The sequence below is a fragment of the Impatiens glandulifera genome, chromosome 7 (genome assembly GCF_907164915.1).
Source record: "Impatiens glandulifera chromosome 7, dImpGla2.1, whole genome shotgun sequence".
NCBI classification, from domain to species: domain Eukaryota; kingdom Viridiplantae; phylum Streptophyta; class Magnoliopsida; order Ericales; family Balsaminaceae; genus Impatiens; species Impatiens glandulifera.
The window spans coordinates 44,136,356-44,149,252 of NC_061868.1; the positions used below are offsets into that span (position 1 = coordinate 44,136,356).

At 29.2% G+C, this 12,897-nt stretch overlaps 2 protein-coding genes across 2 annotated transcripts; one reads left to right on the top strand and one right to left on the bottom strand.

The window, feature by feature from the left end:
* The first annotated feature begins 428 nt into the window (after positions 1–428).
* On the top strand, positions 429–3,248 carry LOC124945455 (cysteine proteinase RD21A-like). The gene is made up of 5 exons (XM_047485899.1): positions 429–925; positions 996–1,231; positions 1,310–1,450; positions 2,422–2,874; positions 2,954–3,248. The coding sequence occupies exons 1-5, from the start codon at positions 472–474 to the stop codon at positions 3,023–3,025; spliced, it is 1,356 nt and encodes a 451-aa protein (XP_047341855.1). The 5' UTR covers positions 429–471; the 3' UTR covers positions 3,026–3,248.
* A 3,596-nt stretch (positions 3,249–6,844) lies between these two features.
* LOC124910019 lies at positions 6,845–8,776 on the bottom strand. Its single transcript, XM_047450644.1, has 7 exons — positions 8,639–8,776; positions 8,451–8,552; positions 8,107–8,232; positions 7,950–8,030; positions 7,749–7,802; positions 7,480–7,629; positions 6,845–7,246 (listed from the first exon to the last, which is right to left on the bottom strand). Exons 1-7 carry the CDS (start codon positions 8,774–8,776, stop codon positions 6,845–6,847), a joined length of 1,053 nt encoding a protein of 350 aa, XP_047306600.1.
* Positions 8,777–12,897: the final 4,121 nt, after the last annotated feature.

Consider the following 12,897-nt stretch of genomic DNA (forward strand, 5'->3'; position numbering starts at 1 on the left):
TCTTCACAAAAAAAAAAAAATCTAATGAAAAAATTATTTAATATATTTTTTACCCAACACTTTTTTTATTACCAATTTTATATGATAATTAATGAGTAATATTAATATACATAATTATTGATCATATATGGCATTTGGTTACTAACAAACTAAAACAATGATGTAAAGTTATATAAATTTATGATAATAATAATTGATGAATTAAACCTTGACATTTACATTTTACATGTCATCCATTTTTACTACATGTTATTCTCCTCTCTGTACATATAGAAATTTCGCATTCAATCATCACATATATAATTTATTTAATTTAATATAATAAATTCAAATAAGATATTTTGATTGGTGAATGGTGATGAAGAATTACGTACTCTGTTTCCCTCTTTTTATAAAGAAGACCACTCACTCATTCATATTCTTCTATCAACTCATCATCTCTCCCAAATTCAAGATACAAGATTAACAAATATGGATCCATCCAAATCATTCGTGTTCATGTTATTCTTCTTCTTCTTCCTCACGGCGGCGAAGATTATCGATAGCCGATCCAACTGGAGAACAGAGGACGAATTGATTTCTATCTACGAATCCTGGCTAATCAAGCACGGTAAATCATACAGCAACGCCTTGGGAGAGAACGAGAGGCGGTTTCAGATCTTCAAGGACAATCTTTACTTCATCGACGACCATAATTCCGTTCAAAACAGAACATATAGAGTCGGATTGAACCGTTTCGCCGATCTGACTAACCAGGAGTATCGGTCGATGTATTTGGGCGGCGGTTTCCAAAGGAAACTCAGTTCCTCCGCAGCCGGAAAGAGAAGCGATCGTTATCTCCCCAAGCTGGGAGAGAGCTTACCGGATTCAGTTGACTGGAGGAAGGAAGGAGCAGTTGCTGAGATCAAAGATCAAGGCAGTTGTGGTAAGTTTTTCTTAAATTTCAAATTTATTTATTAGTAGTTGATTTTTATGAAAATTGGATTGGATTGAAGGGAGTTGTTGGGCATTCTCTACTATAAGTGCTGTGGAAGGAATCAACAAGATAGTTACTGGTGAATTGATAACATTGTCTGAGCAAGAATTGGTTGATTGTGACACAAGTTATAATGAAGGATGCAATGGGGGTTTAATGGATTATGCTTTCCAGTTTATCATTAATAATGGTGGGATTGATACTGATGATGATTATCCTTACTATGGTACAGACCAAAAATGTGATACATATAGGGTGGGTAATTTTACTAATTAATAATTATACTACTAGCTAGTACAAGAACAGATCAAATGAGTTATATTTGTGGTGCAGAAAAATGCGAAAGTTGTTACGATTGATGATTATGAAGATGTTCCTACTTATAACGAGGAAGCTTTGAAGAAGGCTGTTGCAACTCAACCAATTGCTGTTGCTATTGAAGGTGGAGGCAGGGCTTTTCAGTTCTATGATTCTGTAAGTTTATTTTTCACTCATTCATTGATCAATCGCGTTTTCGGTAACATGGAATTGAAATTAAAATTGATTTTTTTTTTTTAAATAGTTATCGATTAAATTTGTTATTTATAGATGTCCCGTAAATAATAATGAAACGTTGTTTGAAATCGTTTAACTCATTTTGTATAAGTAGTTTCAAATTATAAGTTTGAAAGAATATATCCGAAATCTTTACCCTAAAGGAACACAATTTGACAATTCAACATATTTATATTTTATATGTTTTCAAAATAAATATTTTATTATTCTATCATTAGAACTAAGAGTGTAAATGAAATAACCAAAAAATCGAACCAAACTGATAAAAAAAATACCTAACCAAATTTTAATCGGTTCATAATTTCTATAATAAACTGACAGTTAAATCGATTGAATATATATATATATATACTTTTGATATATTTTTAAATTTTGGTTTATGCGCATACATATTTATTATTTTGTATTTTTAATGTTGTTTTTTTAAACTCATTTTTATTTAATTTATATTTTAATATATTTCTTTTTAAGTTAAAAATTTAATTTATTATCTTATAATTTGATTATAAGACTCAACTTATTTTTTATAATTTATTATATTATATATATTTATGTTTGTTATTATTTTTTTATTAATTATAATATATATATTTATTTTTTTATAACTGATAAACCGATCGAATCGATTTTATAACCGACCAAATCGAACGAAAACCGACTGATGAAAATTTTAAAAAACGGACACCAACAATTGGAGTGATTTTTTGGGTGAAAAAACAAATAAACCGTGTACTCCTAATTATAACATTTAAGTGTTGAATCGGTAATTTTTTAAAATTTTGGGAGTTAAAATATCACATCAATAATTTTAAAATGACCTGTAATTCAATTGCAATTCTAAAAACTTACTCTAATAGACTTCTAAACTGATGAATGAATGAAATTTGCAGGGCGTGTTCACCGGAAAATGCGGTGTAGCTCTAGACCACGGCGTTGCTGCAGTAGGATACGGTTCAGAAAACGGATTAGACTACTGGATCGTGAGAAACTCATGGGGAAAAACATGGGGAGAGAAAGGTTACATAAGAATGGAACGAAACATAGCCGGAAGCAACACAGGAAAATGTGGGATAGCTATGGAAGCATCATACCCAATTAAAAAAGGTCAAAATCCACCCAATCCCGGTCCTTCACCACCATCTCCGGTGACACCACCCACGGTTTGCGACTACTACTACACATGCCCGCAGAGCACGACATGTTGCTGTGTGTACGAATACTACGGTTACTGTTATTCATGGGGATGTTGTCCTCTTGAAGGCGCAACTTGCTGCGATGATTATGAAAGCTGCTGCCCTCATGAATATCCCATTTGTAATGTTGATGCACAAACATGTTTAATGGTAAGTAAGACTCATGAATAATTATATTATATTTTGTTTGCTTTAAAAATGTTGATTTTGATTGGAACACATTATACAGAGCAAGAACAATCCATTGGGAGTGAAGGCGATGAAACGGATCCAAGCCAAACCGCAATGGACCAGTGCTTAGAAGATGAAGGATGTATAAGTTCGAAAAGACATGAATTGTTATGCTGCTGCATATTTGAATTTGATGAATGATTGTCATCACTAATTCATCATATGCTTAATTGTGTATGTATATATATTGTATATAAATTCCGTATTAGTCTTCAAAATCAAGAGATATACAAAAAAAATCTCTTAGTTTTCTCTTTTTAAGTAGAGAGACTGTGTTTAATTTTATAAGTGTATATGGTTGTGTTTTATTATATAAAGTAGTCTATATATATGTGTGTGCTTGATGATTCTAAACGGTCATTGTATGAAGGTGCTCGAATAACAAAATCATCAACACTACTGAAACTTCTTCACATAAAGAATGTCGGTCAATGGACAAACGCTTCATTCGATATGTTGTTGCGTCTACTTAAAGATGACATATTACTGATGGACGCTCAATTGCTAAACTCATACTACGAATGTAAAAAATTCATTACAGATAGCGAGCTTAAGTATGAGAAGATAGATGCATGTAAGAACAATTGTATGCTATTTTAGAAGGACGACAAAAATTTAGAGTCTTGCAGAGTTTGCGGCCTTTCTAGATGGAAAGTCGACCAAACAAGTGGGGTAGTTCAAAAGAAGAAAAATAGAAAATTCATGCCCACTAAGGTGTTAAGATATTTCCCTCCAATACAAAGACTACAGAGACTATACATGTCCTAAAAAACTGCTTCAATGATGAGATGGCTTAAAGAAGGAAGAGTTGATAGTGATACGTTGAGACATTTAGCAAATTCATTAACTTGGAAAACGTTTGTTGATAATTATAAAGATTTTGCATCGTACTCTCGAAGCGTGAGACTGAGTTTATCAACCGATGTGTTTCAACCCTTTGCAAATGGGAAAAAATCATATAGTGTATGGTTAATTATTCTCGTTCCTTATAATGTGTCACCCACTACTTGCATGGATTCTAGTAATTTCATTCTATGTATGTTAATTTCAGGCTCAAAGAGTCCAGGAGATGTAATTGACATATTTCTTTAGCCATTGATCAACGAGTTCACTAAACTATGACAAAGTGGTGTGAGAACGTTTGATGCACACACCTCACAATACCTTAACATGCGAGCGGTGTTGCTATGGACCATTAATGACTTTCCAGTGTATGAATTTGTGAGGGTGGAATACGAAAGGGAAATTTGATTATCCTTGTTGTAACAATGACACTATATTTCTTCGATTAGTTAATGGTCAGAAATAATGTTACATGGGTCATAGACGCTTCCTTCCACCAAAGCACAAATACAGAAATGATAAAGAGTCGTTTAATGGTAGAACAGATTATAGAGAGCCCTCAAAATTTTTAACGTGGCAAGAAATTTACGAGCAAGCACGAGACCTAGAAGGCACGGTTCTTACTACGGATCAGAGAAAGAAACCAAGATATATCATGAAACACGGGAAGACAATTGGAACAAACTTAGAATTTTCTTCTGTTTGTATTATTAGAGATCACTATTATTGAGACATAATTTAGATGTGATGCATATTGAGAAAAATATTTTTGATAGCGTGTTGGGAACAATAATGAATGTGAAAGAGAAGACTAAGGATGGTCCTAAAGCCCGTAAAAATTTACAACTCTTAGGCATAAAATAATGGTTACATTCTGTAAATGATGGAGGAGTTGTTCATTATCCAAAAATGTCTTTCACTTTGTCATCTGATCATAAAAAACCTGCAAAGATTTTGAAAGATCTCTTAGTTTCAAATAACTATCGGTTTTTCACTTTAGTATCTAAACCAAGAGATTTACGAAATGTATCGGTAAATATTAATTACATTTACCTAAAGTGGTAATACCGACGAATGCCGAGAGTTACTCAAACTCTCGGTATTATGTCTATACCGAAAGATATAGGGTCATTACCGAGAGATTGTACTCTCGGTAATGACCTTTTTTTAGTAGTGAATACCGAAAGATTTGGGTATATCTTTTGCTAATTCACCATTCCAACACTTAGAATTATTTTCATATTTTTTGGGGAAGAGACAATACCGAAAGATTTGGTATATGTTTTGCTAATTCTCTGTTCTAACACTTAGAATTATTTTCATATTTTTTGGGTAAGAGTCAATACCGAAAGCATTGGGTATATCTTTCGCTAATTCCCCATTCCAACACTTAAAATTATTTTCATATTTTTTGGGGAAGATCCAATACCAAAAGATTTAGGTATATCTTTCGTTAATTCCCCATTTTAACACTTAGAATTATTTTCATATTTTTGGGAAATAGCCAATACCGAAAGATTTGGGTATATCTTTCACTAATTCTCCATTCCAACACTTAAAATTATTTTCATATTTTTGGGGAAAGAGCCAATACCAAAAGATTTGAGTATATCATTCGCTAATTCCCCATTCCAATACTTAAAATTATTTTCATGTTTTTGGAAAAGAGTCAATACCGAAAGATTTGGGTATATCTTCAGTATTGACTTTTCCCAACACTTAGAATTATTTTCGTATTTGGGGGATGGGGTAATGTCGAAAGATATTTGAACATATTTCGGTAAAAAATTCTCATAACGAAAGATTTATGCATCTCTCGGTAAAAATTCTATCAACGAAATTTTTTTTCCCGTTGGGGCTTTATCGAAAGATTTATACATCTCTCGGTATAATCTGTCGGTAACGACTAATTTTCACTAGTGATATATATTTATATTTATTACTATAATATAAAAATTATGGACATTTTGAAAAAAATACAGAACCTCCTTAATAAATATAAACTTCAATCCTTTTCTTTTAATTAATTTAATTTATTTTCCTTATTATTACTGATTCAATATATATATATATAAATAAATAATAAATATGTAGGAAAATTAAACATATGTGTTTTTTATCAAAGAGTAAAATGTGGTTAAAGATCAGGAAATCAAAGATAAAGAAAATTTTGTACAAGAAGAAAACAGTACGAAGAAGGAGGTGAAACATCAATCTAATCATGTTGAAGAGATAGTTGAGAATTCTCAATCAAATCAAGTTGAAGTGGTTGTTGATGAAAACAGATAGGAAGATACTTAGGTTAATCAAGATAAAGAAGAAAATCCAAAGGTTGATATAAAAGAATCCAAAGTTACTGAGGATTCTAAAGTTGAAGCTGAAGAAAATAAAGACAATGATCTCGAAATTAATGTTGAGAACAACAAGGTGAAGAGCTCAGAAATTCTGAATAATAATTATTTCTATCAAATCAGACGAATTCATATAAAGGAAAAAAAATCAAAATGAGAATATGCAGTATTCATCAACCTCTTCAGTTCATCCTCCTTTCATTGCAAAAGAAAGGGGGAAGAGGAAAGATAAGGGAAAGAGGAAGACAACCAGTTGAAACATCAGGTTGGAATGGAAATAAAAATCCTGATTGGTATAATTAGGATTTGATACAGTTTGTAATCTCTGTTTGTAGTCTTTATTTTTCGTATGTTTGATTGCTACAAATCAAGTTATTTAGGGTCGTTTGATTGTCATCTTTTAATCATAACTAGTGTTTGTCTAGTTTTAATTCTTAACCCTCCCACTTTTTGAGATTTTAACGGAATAGTTTTAATCGTTTTTCCAATATATATAATATTTTTATATATTTTAAAATTAGTGAAAAGAGAAGAGATAAATAATTAATGATGATTAAAATAGAATGATAAATAATAAAAAAGAAAAAAAATTAATACAATTGTGTTTATTTAGAATTAACTTACAAAATGTCAACTCATTTCAGGCCTCATTCCATTCAAATCTTTGATTCACCCTATTATTATTATTAGTAGTATTATTGTACACATTTGTAAGAAAATCCGCAACCTCCGTAATAAAAGTAAACCCCCCAATCCCTTTTCCTTTTGAAAATACTTGGAAATTTTAAGTCATAACAATTAGAGTTTGATACAATTTCTTTAAGAGACGAAGGATAAGGAGTCTTCCATTCATTTGGCTCCTTCATGACTTGAAGATTGCGGACATGACTAGCTATTTTGTAATGTTTAGGAAATGCCCCAATGCCCATCTGAGTAGTCGTGTGGAACCCACGACGTGACGGTTTTGGTTTTGAGTAGACATCTCCGCCCCATAAAATTTGATTGGAGTTTGCACCTAAATTGCTGAAAAGATCATGTGGCCAATATCCTATCGTTTCATTTTGCACTTTGAGCCACCAGTCACCTGTTTGATTTGCCTGTCGTTACAAATGATGTTTCATGATTTTTTTTGGTTATTTAAATAACCCAAAACTCAAAAAAGATGACCTAAGGGTCTTAATTAGTAGGTTTGTGAGATGAATTAATTAGTTATTTGGGTTTAATCTTAAATAAGCCTCTGAATATCTTATACATCATATCATATCATATCAAGATCTAGACTAATTAAAAGGATTACGACATAATTCTAGATAGATATTTCATTTCAAACCTTATAGACAGAAATTTGTATCTCGGTCAATGTTGTATTGTCCAATTTGGAATTTATCGGTAGGGGCGCGCCGATGGCAAATGTTTGGCTTGTTTGCACGAAGCCAGGGCATATGAGATTATAACATCCTGTACCATTATAGCCATTATTCTGCATTGCCGCATAAACACTATGTTACTAAACAAATTTCAACATTGAATAATAATGTTACAATAATAATCTTAAAAAAACACCCATTATGTTGGAAGAGTATAGAGAGAACTACTCACTGTCCAGTATATGAAAAACCTTGTAATATTGTCTCCATACATGTGGGGATGGACCTAAGGAATTAATTAAATATATAAATAATGTTTTGACATAAAATGTTCAATTGAGTTTTGTACTTACTATCCAACCGGCTTCAATAGAGTTTGATTTCGGTGTGCCAAAATCAGTTACGAGCCAAAGTTGCACTAAACTGAAATCACCTTCCTCAGTTTGAGGTTTCGAAACACTGATATTGCAGAACCTCCATAGTAGTTTCCTTTTTCATTCGATACCATTGCATACTAACATTTTTATTTCTACATTACATTAAATTATTAAAAGAATAATCTAATTTAAAATGTAAAAGAATAATCATACCTCATGCTTCTTAATTGCAACAATATTCTTGATGGCTGGAAGTGAATGAAACGAGGAAGTTTGACGTCTACGGGATCTTAGAATAGGGATTGTTTGAAATGGGCATTCTCCATATATATGCCAGTCCTGGACAATCTTGGGGATATAGTTATCCCTTTCATCTATAAACATTAATTAATTAATTAGCTTAATCCGATTCTAAAGCTCGTCTGATGCCCTCCAAAGGCATTTCGCCCCCTCACTCACAACTAACGATGAACTATAGATAGATCTTGATTAAAGTTTGAATTCAGATTACGAACCAAGAATTTAGGGAATAATTTCATGTGGTATAATGTACGTACCTGCTCCAAGTTAAGATCGAGTTGCGAGCTCTTGATCAATGGATTGTCGAAACTTATTTGTTTGTAGATATTAACACAATCGATAATATCTCCGTTTAAAGTCTGCATACATCGTAAATGATTTTATTATATAACATTAATGTTGAAACTGAAAAGAAATAAATAATGATGATGATGATGGTGATGACCTTGATGGTTTGAACCGTTCCTTTGGGTTTTGACAAGTACATAAAGGTTGGAGTGGCTTCTGTAAATCCATGGTGTAACAAATCATGTGCTATGGCTATAATCCCAAATGCAGAGATCAATGCAAGAAAATTCATCATTTTTAAAAATGCACTCAAGGAGGATTCATTCTTTGAATGTAAATGGTGTTGGGTTATATATATAAGACTTTTAGAGCTTCCTTATGTTTAAATCTATTAATTGTAAGAACAGAGAGAAGAAAAAACACACCTGATATGATCCCATGGAGTTTAGGTATTAACTATACATTTCCTTTTAAAATAATTAATCGCAATATCATAATAAAATAATATAATTTTTGGAAGGACATTTCTTTTTCTTTTGTCTTATAAAAATATTTACATAATTTTAAATAAATTATAAAAGAATAAAGCTTCCTTTTGTTTTCAAAAATAATATTTACCTTCATGGACTTTTTAAAAATTAAGATATTCATAATCTTTTATAAATTATAAAGGAATAAAAAAAAGTAGCAAAATCTTCTATATGAAAATGAAAACTCAAATAAACATATCAAGAACGGTGTAATTCAATATACCATATTTCAATTTATAATATATTCATAAAAAATTATCAAATTTTAAAATATAATAATTATATTAATTTAATTATAAATTTAATATAATATTTATATATTAGACATAAATGAACATGAAAAATGGAACAAATTTTTAATTACATTAGTTATTATAATATTTTTATTTTTTAACATTATATTAGTATCAAGTTTTCATTTTTGAGCACATAAAATAGTCTAGTTCTCTACAAGCTTTATAAATGGTTAATAATTTATTATTATATATTGTTTTTCAAAAATCATTTTTCTTTTTAAATGTTTGGGTGATGTTTTTATTTTATTCAATTATCGTACTCCAATCTTTTTTCAGTTGTTGTTTCAACAAAGGGTGAAAAATTATCGCAATTATCTTTATATTGAAAATAACCTACTAAATTATCGAAAATATCGATTTTTTCAGTGTACCGAAAAAATGTAAGAAATTATACCGATACTAAAATTTTAGTAAAGTCAAGGTAAGAGATTTTTAAAATTTTTGTATATCGATATATATCAAAATAATATTTATCAAAATATATATATATATATATATATAATTCTTATAAGGAAATAAATAATTACTAATTAAATTTTAAATAATAATACTTTATTTCCATTTTAAAATTATATGCACGTATGGACTATGAAATTTTATTGAGATAAAACGGTTATCAACGAATCAATCATTTTTAGTAAACTTATTTTCTTATCCGAACATATTTTAGAAGATTTGATGTTAATTCAATTATAGAAATATATTTTTTTAAATTAAAATAAAAAATAATTATACTTTAATATTATTTCATATATATCTAATTCATAGACATATATGAAACTAATTCTATTTCACTATAAAATAGACCCAATGGAATCTAAAGTGTTGTCAAGTTTATCTAAAATATAAAATACAATGAAATCTGAAACACAAGAGTTTACAACTCGAAAAAAGAGTAAGAAGAACTTCAAAACAAAACTTCTTCTAACTCCTAAACAAAATAAAAGGATAATCTATGAACACTATGAAAAGAAGACAAGAGAGTTGGTCGATGAAAAATACATCCAAATACTATAAAGTTGAGATTCTAGTCATTTTTAAAAGTACTAAAGGGTTAAAAATCACCTATTAAAAATGTGTAAGTTGAGTCCTCCCTTCAAAACAAGTGAGTGTGATAAAGTCAAATCATATTAACGAACGAGACGATAGGAAAAAAAGTGTTTTGTTCCACACACTTTTAAACCAGAAAATGTGTGAAGTAAAATTAACAAAATGTGTTAAGTAAAATTAACAAAATGTGGGAAGTAAAATTAACAGAGTATGTTTTTAGGTATAAAGGGTATCGGGTATCTATCGATACCATACCAAAATTAAGGTATACTAAAATTAATGTAAGATTAACTTATGGATTTTTCTATACTGAATCTTTTAGTAAGGTATAAGGTATGGATAAATATTAAGGTATACCGTACCAACTCACCCCTAATTGCATATTAGCATTCAATGTTTATGAGATTCTACATTCTCCGTTGGTTTATTTTTTTCAATATACAATCACGTTGTTTGATGGATCTCAAATACTCATATGTAACTCCATAGTTCTTTTGTTGATGTTATTTCACACGACATTTAGTTCGGATAAGATTTTTACATTCTTTGTTGATTTGTTATAAGACACACTATTATCTCGTCCCATTTTTTTATTAATCTCAACACTCACGAGTTTATTCAGTTTTAAAATATAACATTATCATTTCACAATCTCGTATTCATTCTTGAATTGTCAAAGTCTTTTCCATATTGAATTTAAGGAGGAATGTTATCGTAACGAATAATAAATTTATAAAATATTATCATAATATTATAATATTGTGATAATATTATTATAATATTATATTAGTTTTTTATAAATTTAATGTAATTTCTATATATTATACATCAATCTTTATTTAAAATAAAATGAGTTGCATCATAATAAAATAATTTAATCATTTTGGAATGAAATTTTTTATTTTGTTTAATAAAAGTTTTTATTTTGTTTAAAAAAATACAATTTACATAATTATATATAAATTATAAAAGGATAAAAAAATTCAAAAAAAAATACATTTATGGACCTTTGTCAAAAAAAAATAAGATTTACATAATTTTATATAAATTGTAAGGAAAAAAAAAGATAATATACTTTTCAACAAAATATGAAAACTCACACAAACATATGAAGAACACCACAAACAATTTTTTCTTAATAAAAATATAAGTGAAATATAAGACTATATCACCTTTGGTCTTTGGTGATGGTTAGATTGTCTCATTCCTCACCAGGAATTCAATTATTAAAAATATTTTAAATCTTTCTCTAATATTAATAATTAGAATTTCAACTCATAATATATTTTGCATCTCCACCTAATAATATTTTTTTTCATTTATAACTCTAATATATATTTATTACTAATAATTTCAATTATATATAAAATCAACTCTCAAGTAGAACAATTATTATTTTTATCCATTTTGTTTCTAAATTATTTTCATTTAAACTGACATTATTTTTTTATTAATTCTTATGAAATTGTTATCTATTTTTTTTTTGTTTTTTCTTTTATACTTCATTTATTTTATTGATCATTAAAGTCAAAAAAATAAAGTAAAATAATCTATTAATAAATAGCTAGGTTAAAAAAATTAAAAATTGTTAGAAACATTTATTAAAATTCTAAAAGTGAGAGGATTATAAATCAATGCTAGACAAACCCTAGCTATGATTAAGTATGATAATCAAAAGACCCTAAATACTGATTAGTAGCATTTATAAATTAAAAAAAATAGAGATTACAAACAGAAAAGACTATATTCAAATCTAACCATCCCAGCCTAGCATTTTCGCATGCCATCCGTTTTCATTGAAAGGCTTTCTTCCCATTCCTCTACCTTTTCCCCTTCCTCTGACGATGGAATGAGATTGTATTGAATATGATGATTAGTATTTTTGTTTCTCATTTGAAATCTCTCTTTGTACAAGCTCGTTCTGATTTGATAGAAAAAAAATGTTTTTGATAAATCAATGCTAGACAAACCCTAGCTATGATTAAGTATGATAATCAAAAGACCCTAAATATTGATTAGTAGCATTCATAAATTTTAAAAAAAAAATAGAGATTACAAACAGAAAAGACTACATTCAAATCTAACCATCCAGCCTAGCATTTTCGCATGCCATCTGTTTTCATTGAAATGTTTTCTTCCCATTCCTCTACCTTTTCCCCTTCCTCTGACGATGGAATGAGATTGTATTGAATATGATGATTAGTATTTTTGTTTCTCATTTTGAAATCTCTCTTTGTACAAGCTCGTTCTGATTTAATAAAAAAAATGTTTTTGAAAATTTCAGGGCTTTTACCTTTGTTATCTTCAACTTGATTTTTTGTGAACGTGTCTTCCTTATCTTCGGCTTTAGCTTCAGACTCTACATTGGTTTTGGAATATTCTTTATCGACTTTAGAATTTTATGTTTCATCTTTGAAATTCTTGGTATCTTCCTCTTGAGTTTCCTCAACAACCACTTGAAGTTCATCTTCCATTTCCATCATGAGCCTTCGCATTATAACAATTTTATTTTCCTATTCATCATGATTCCCAGAATTCTT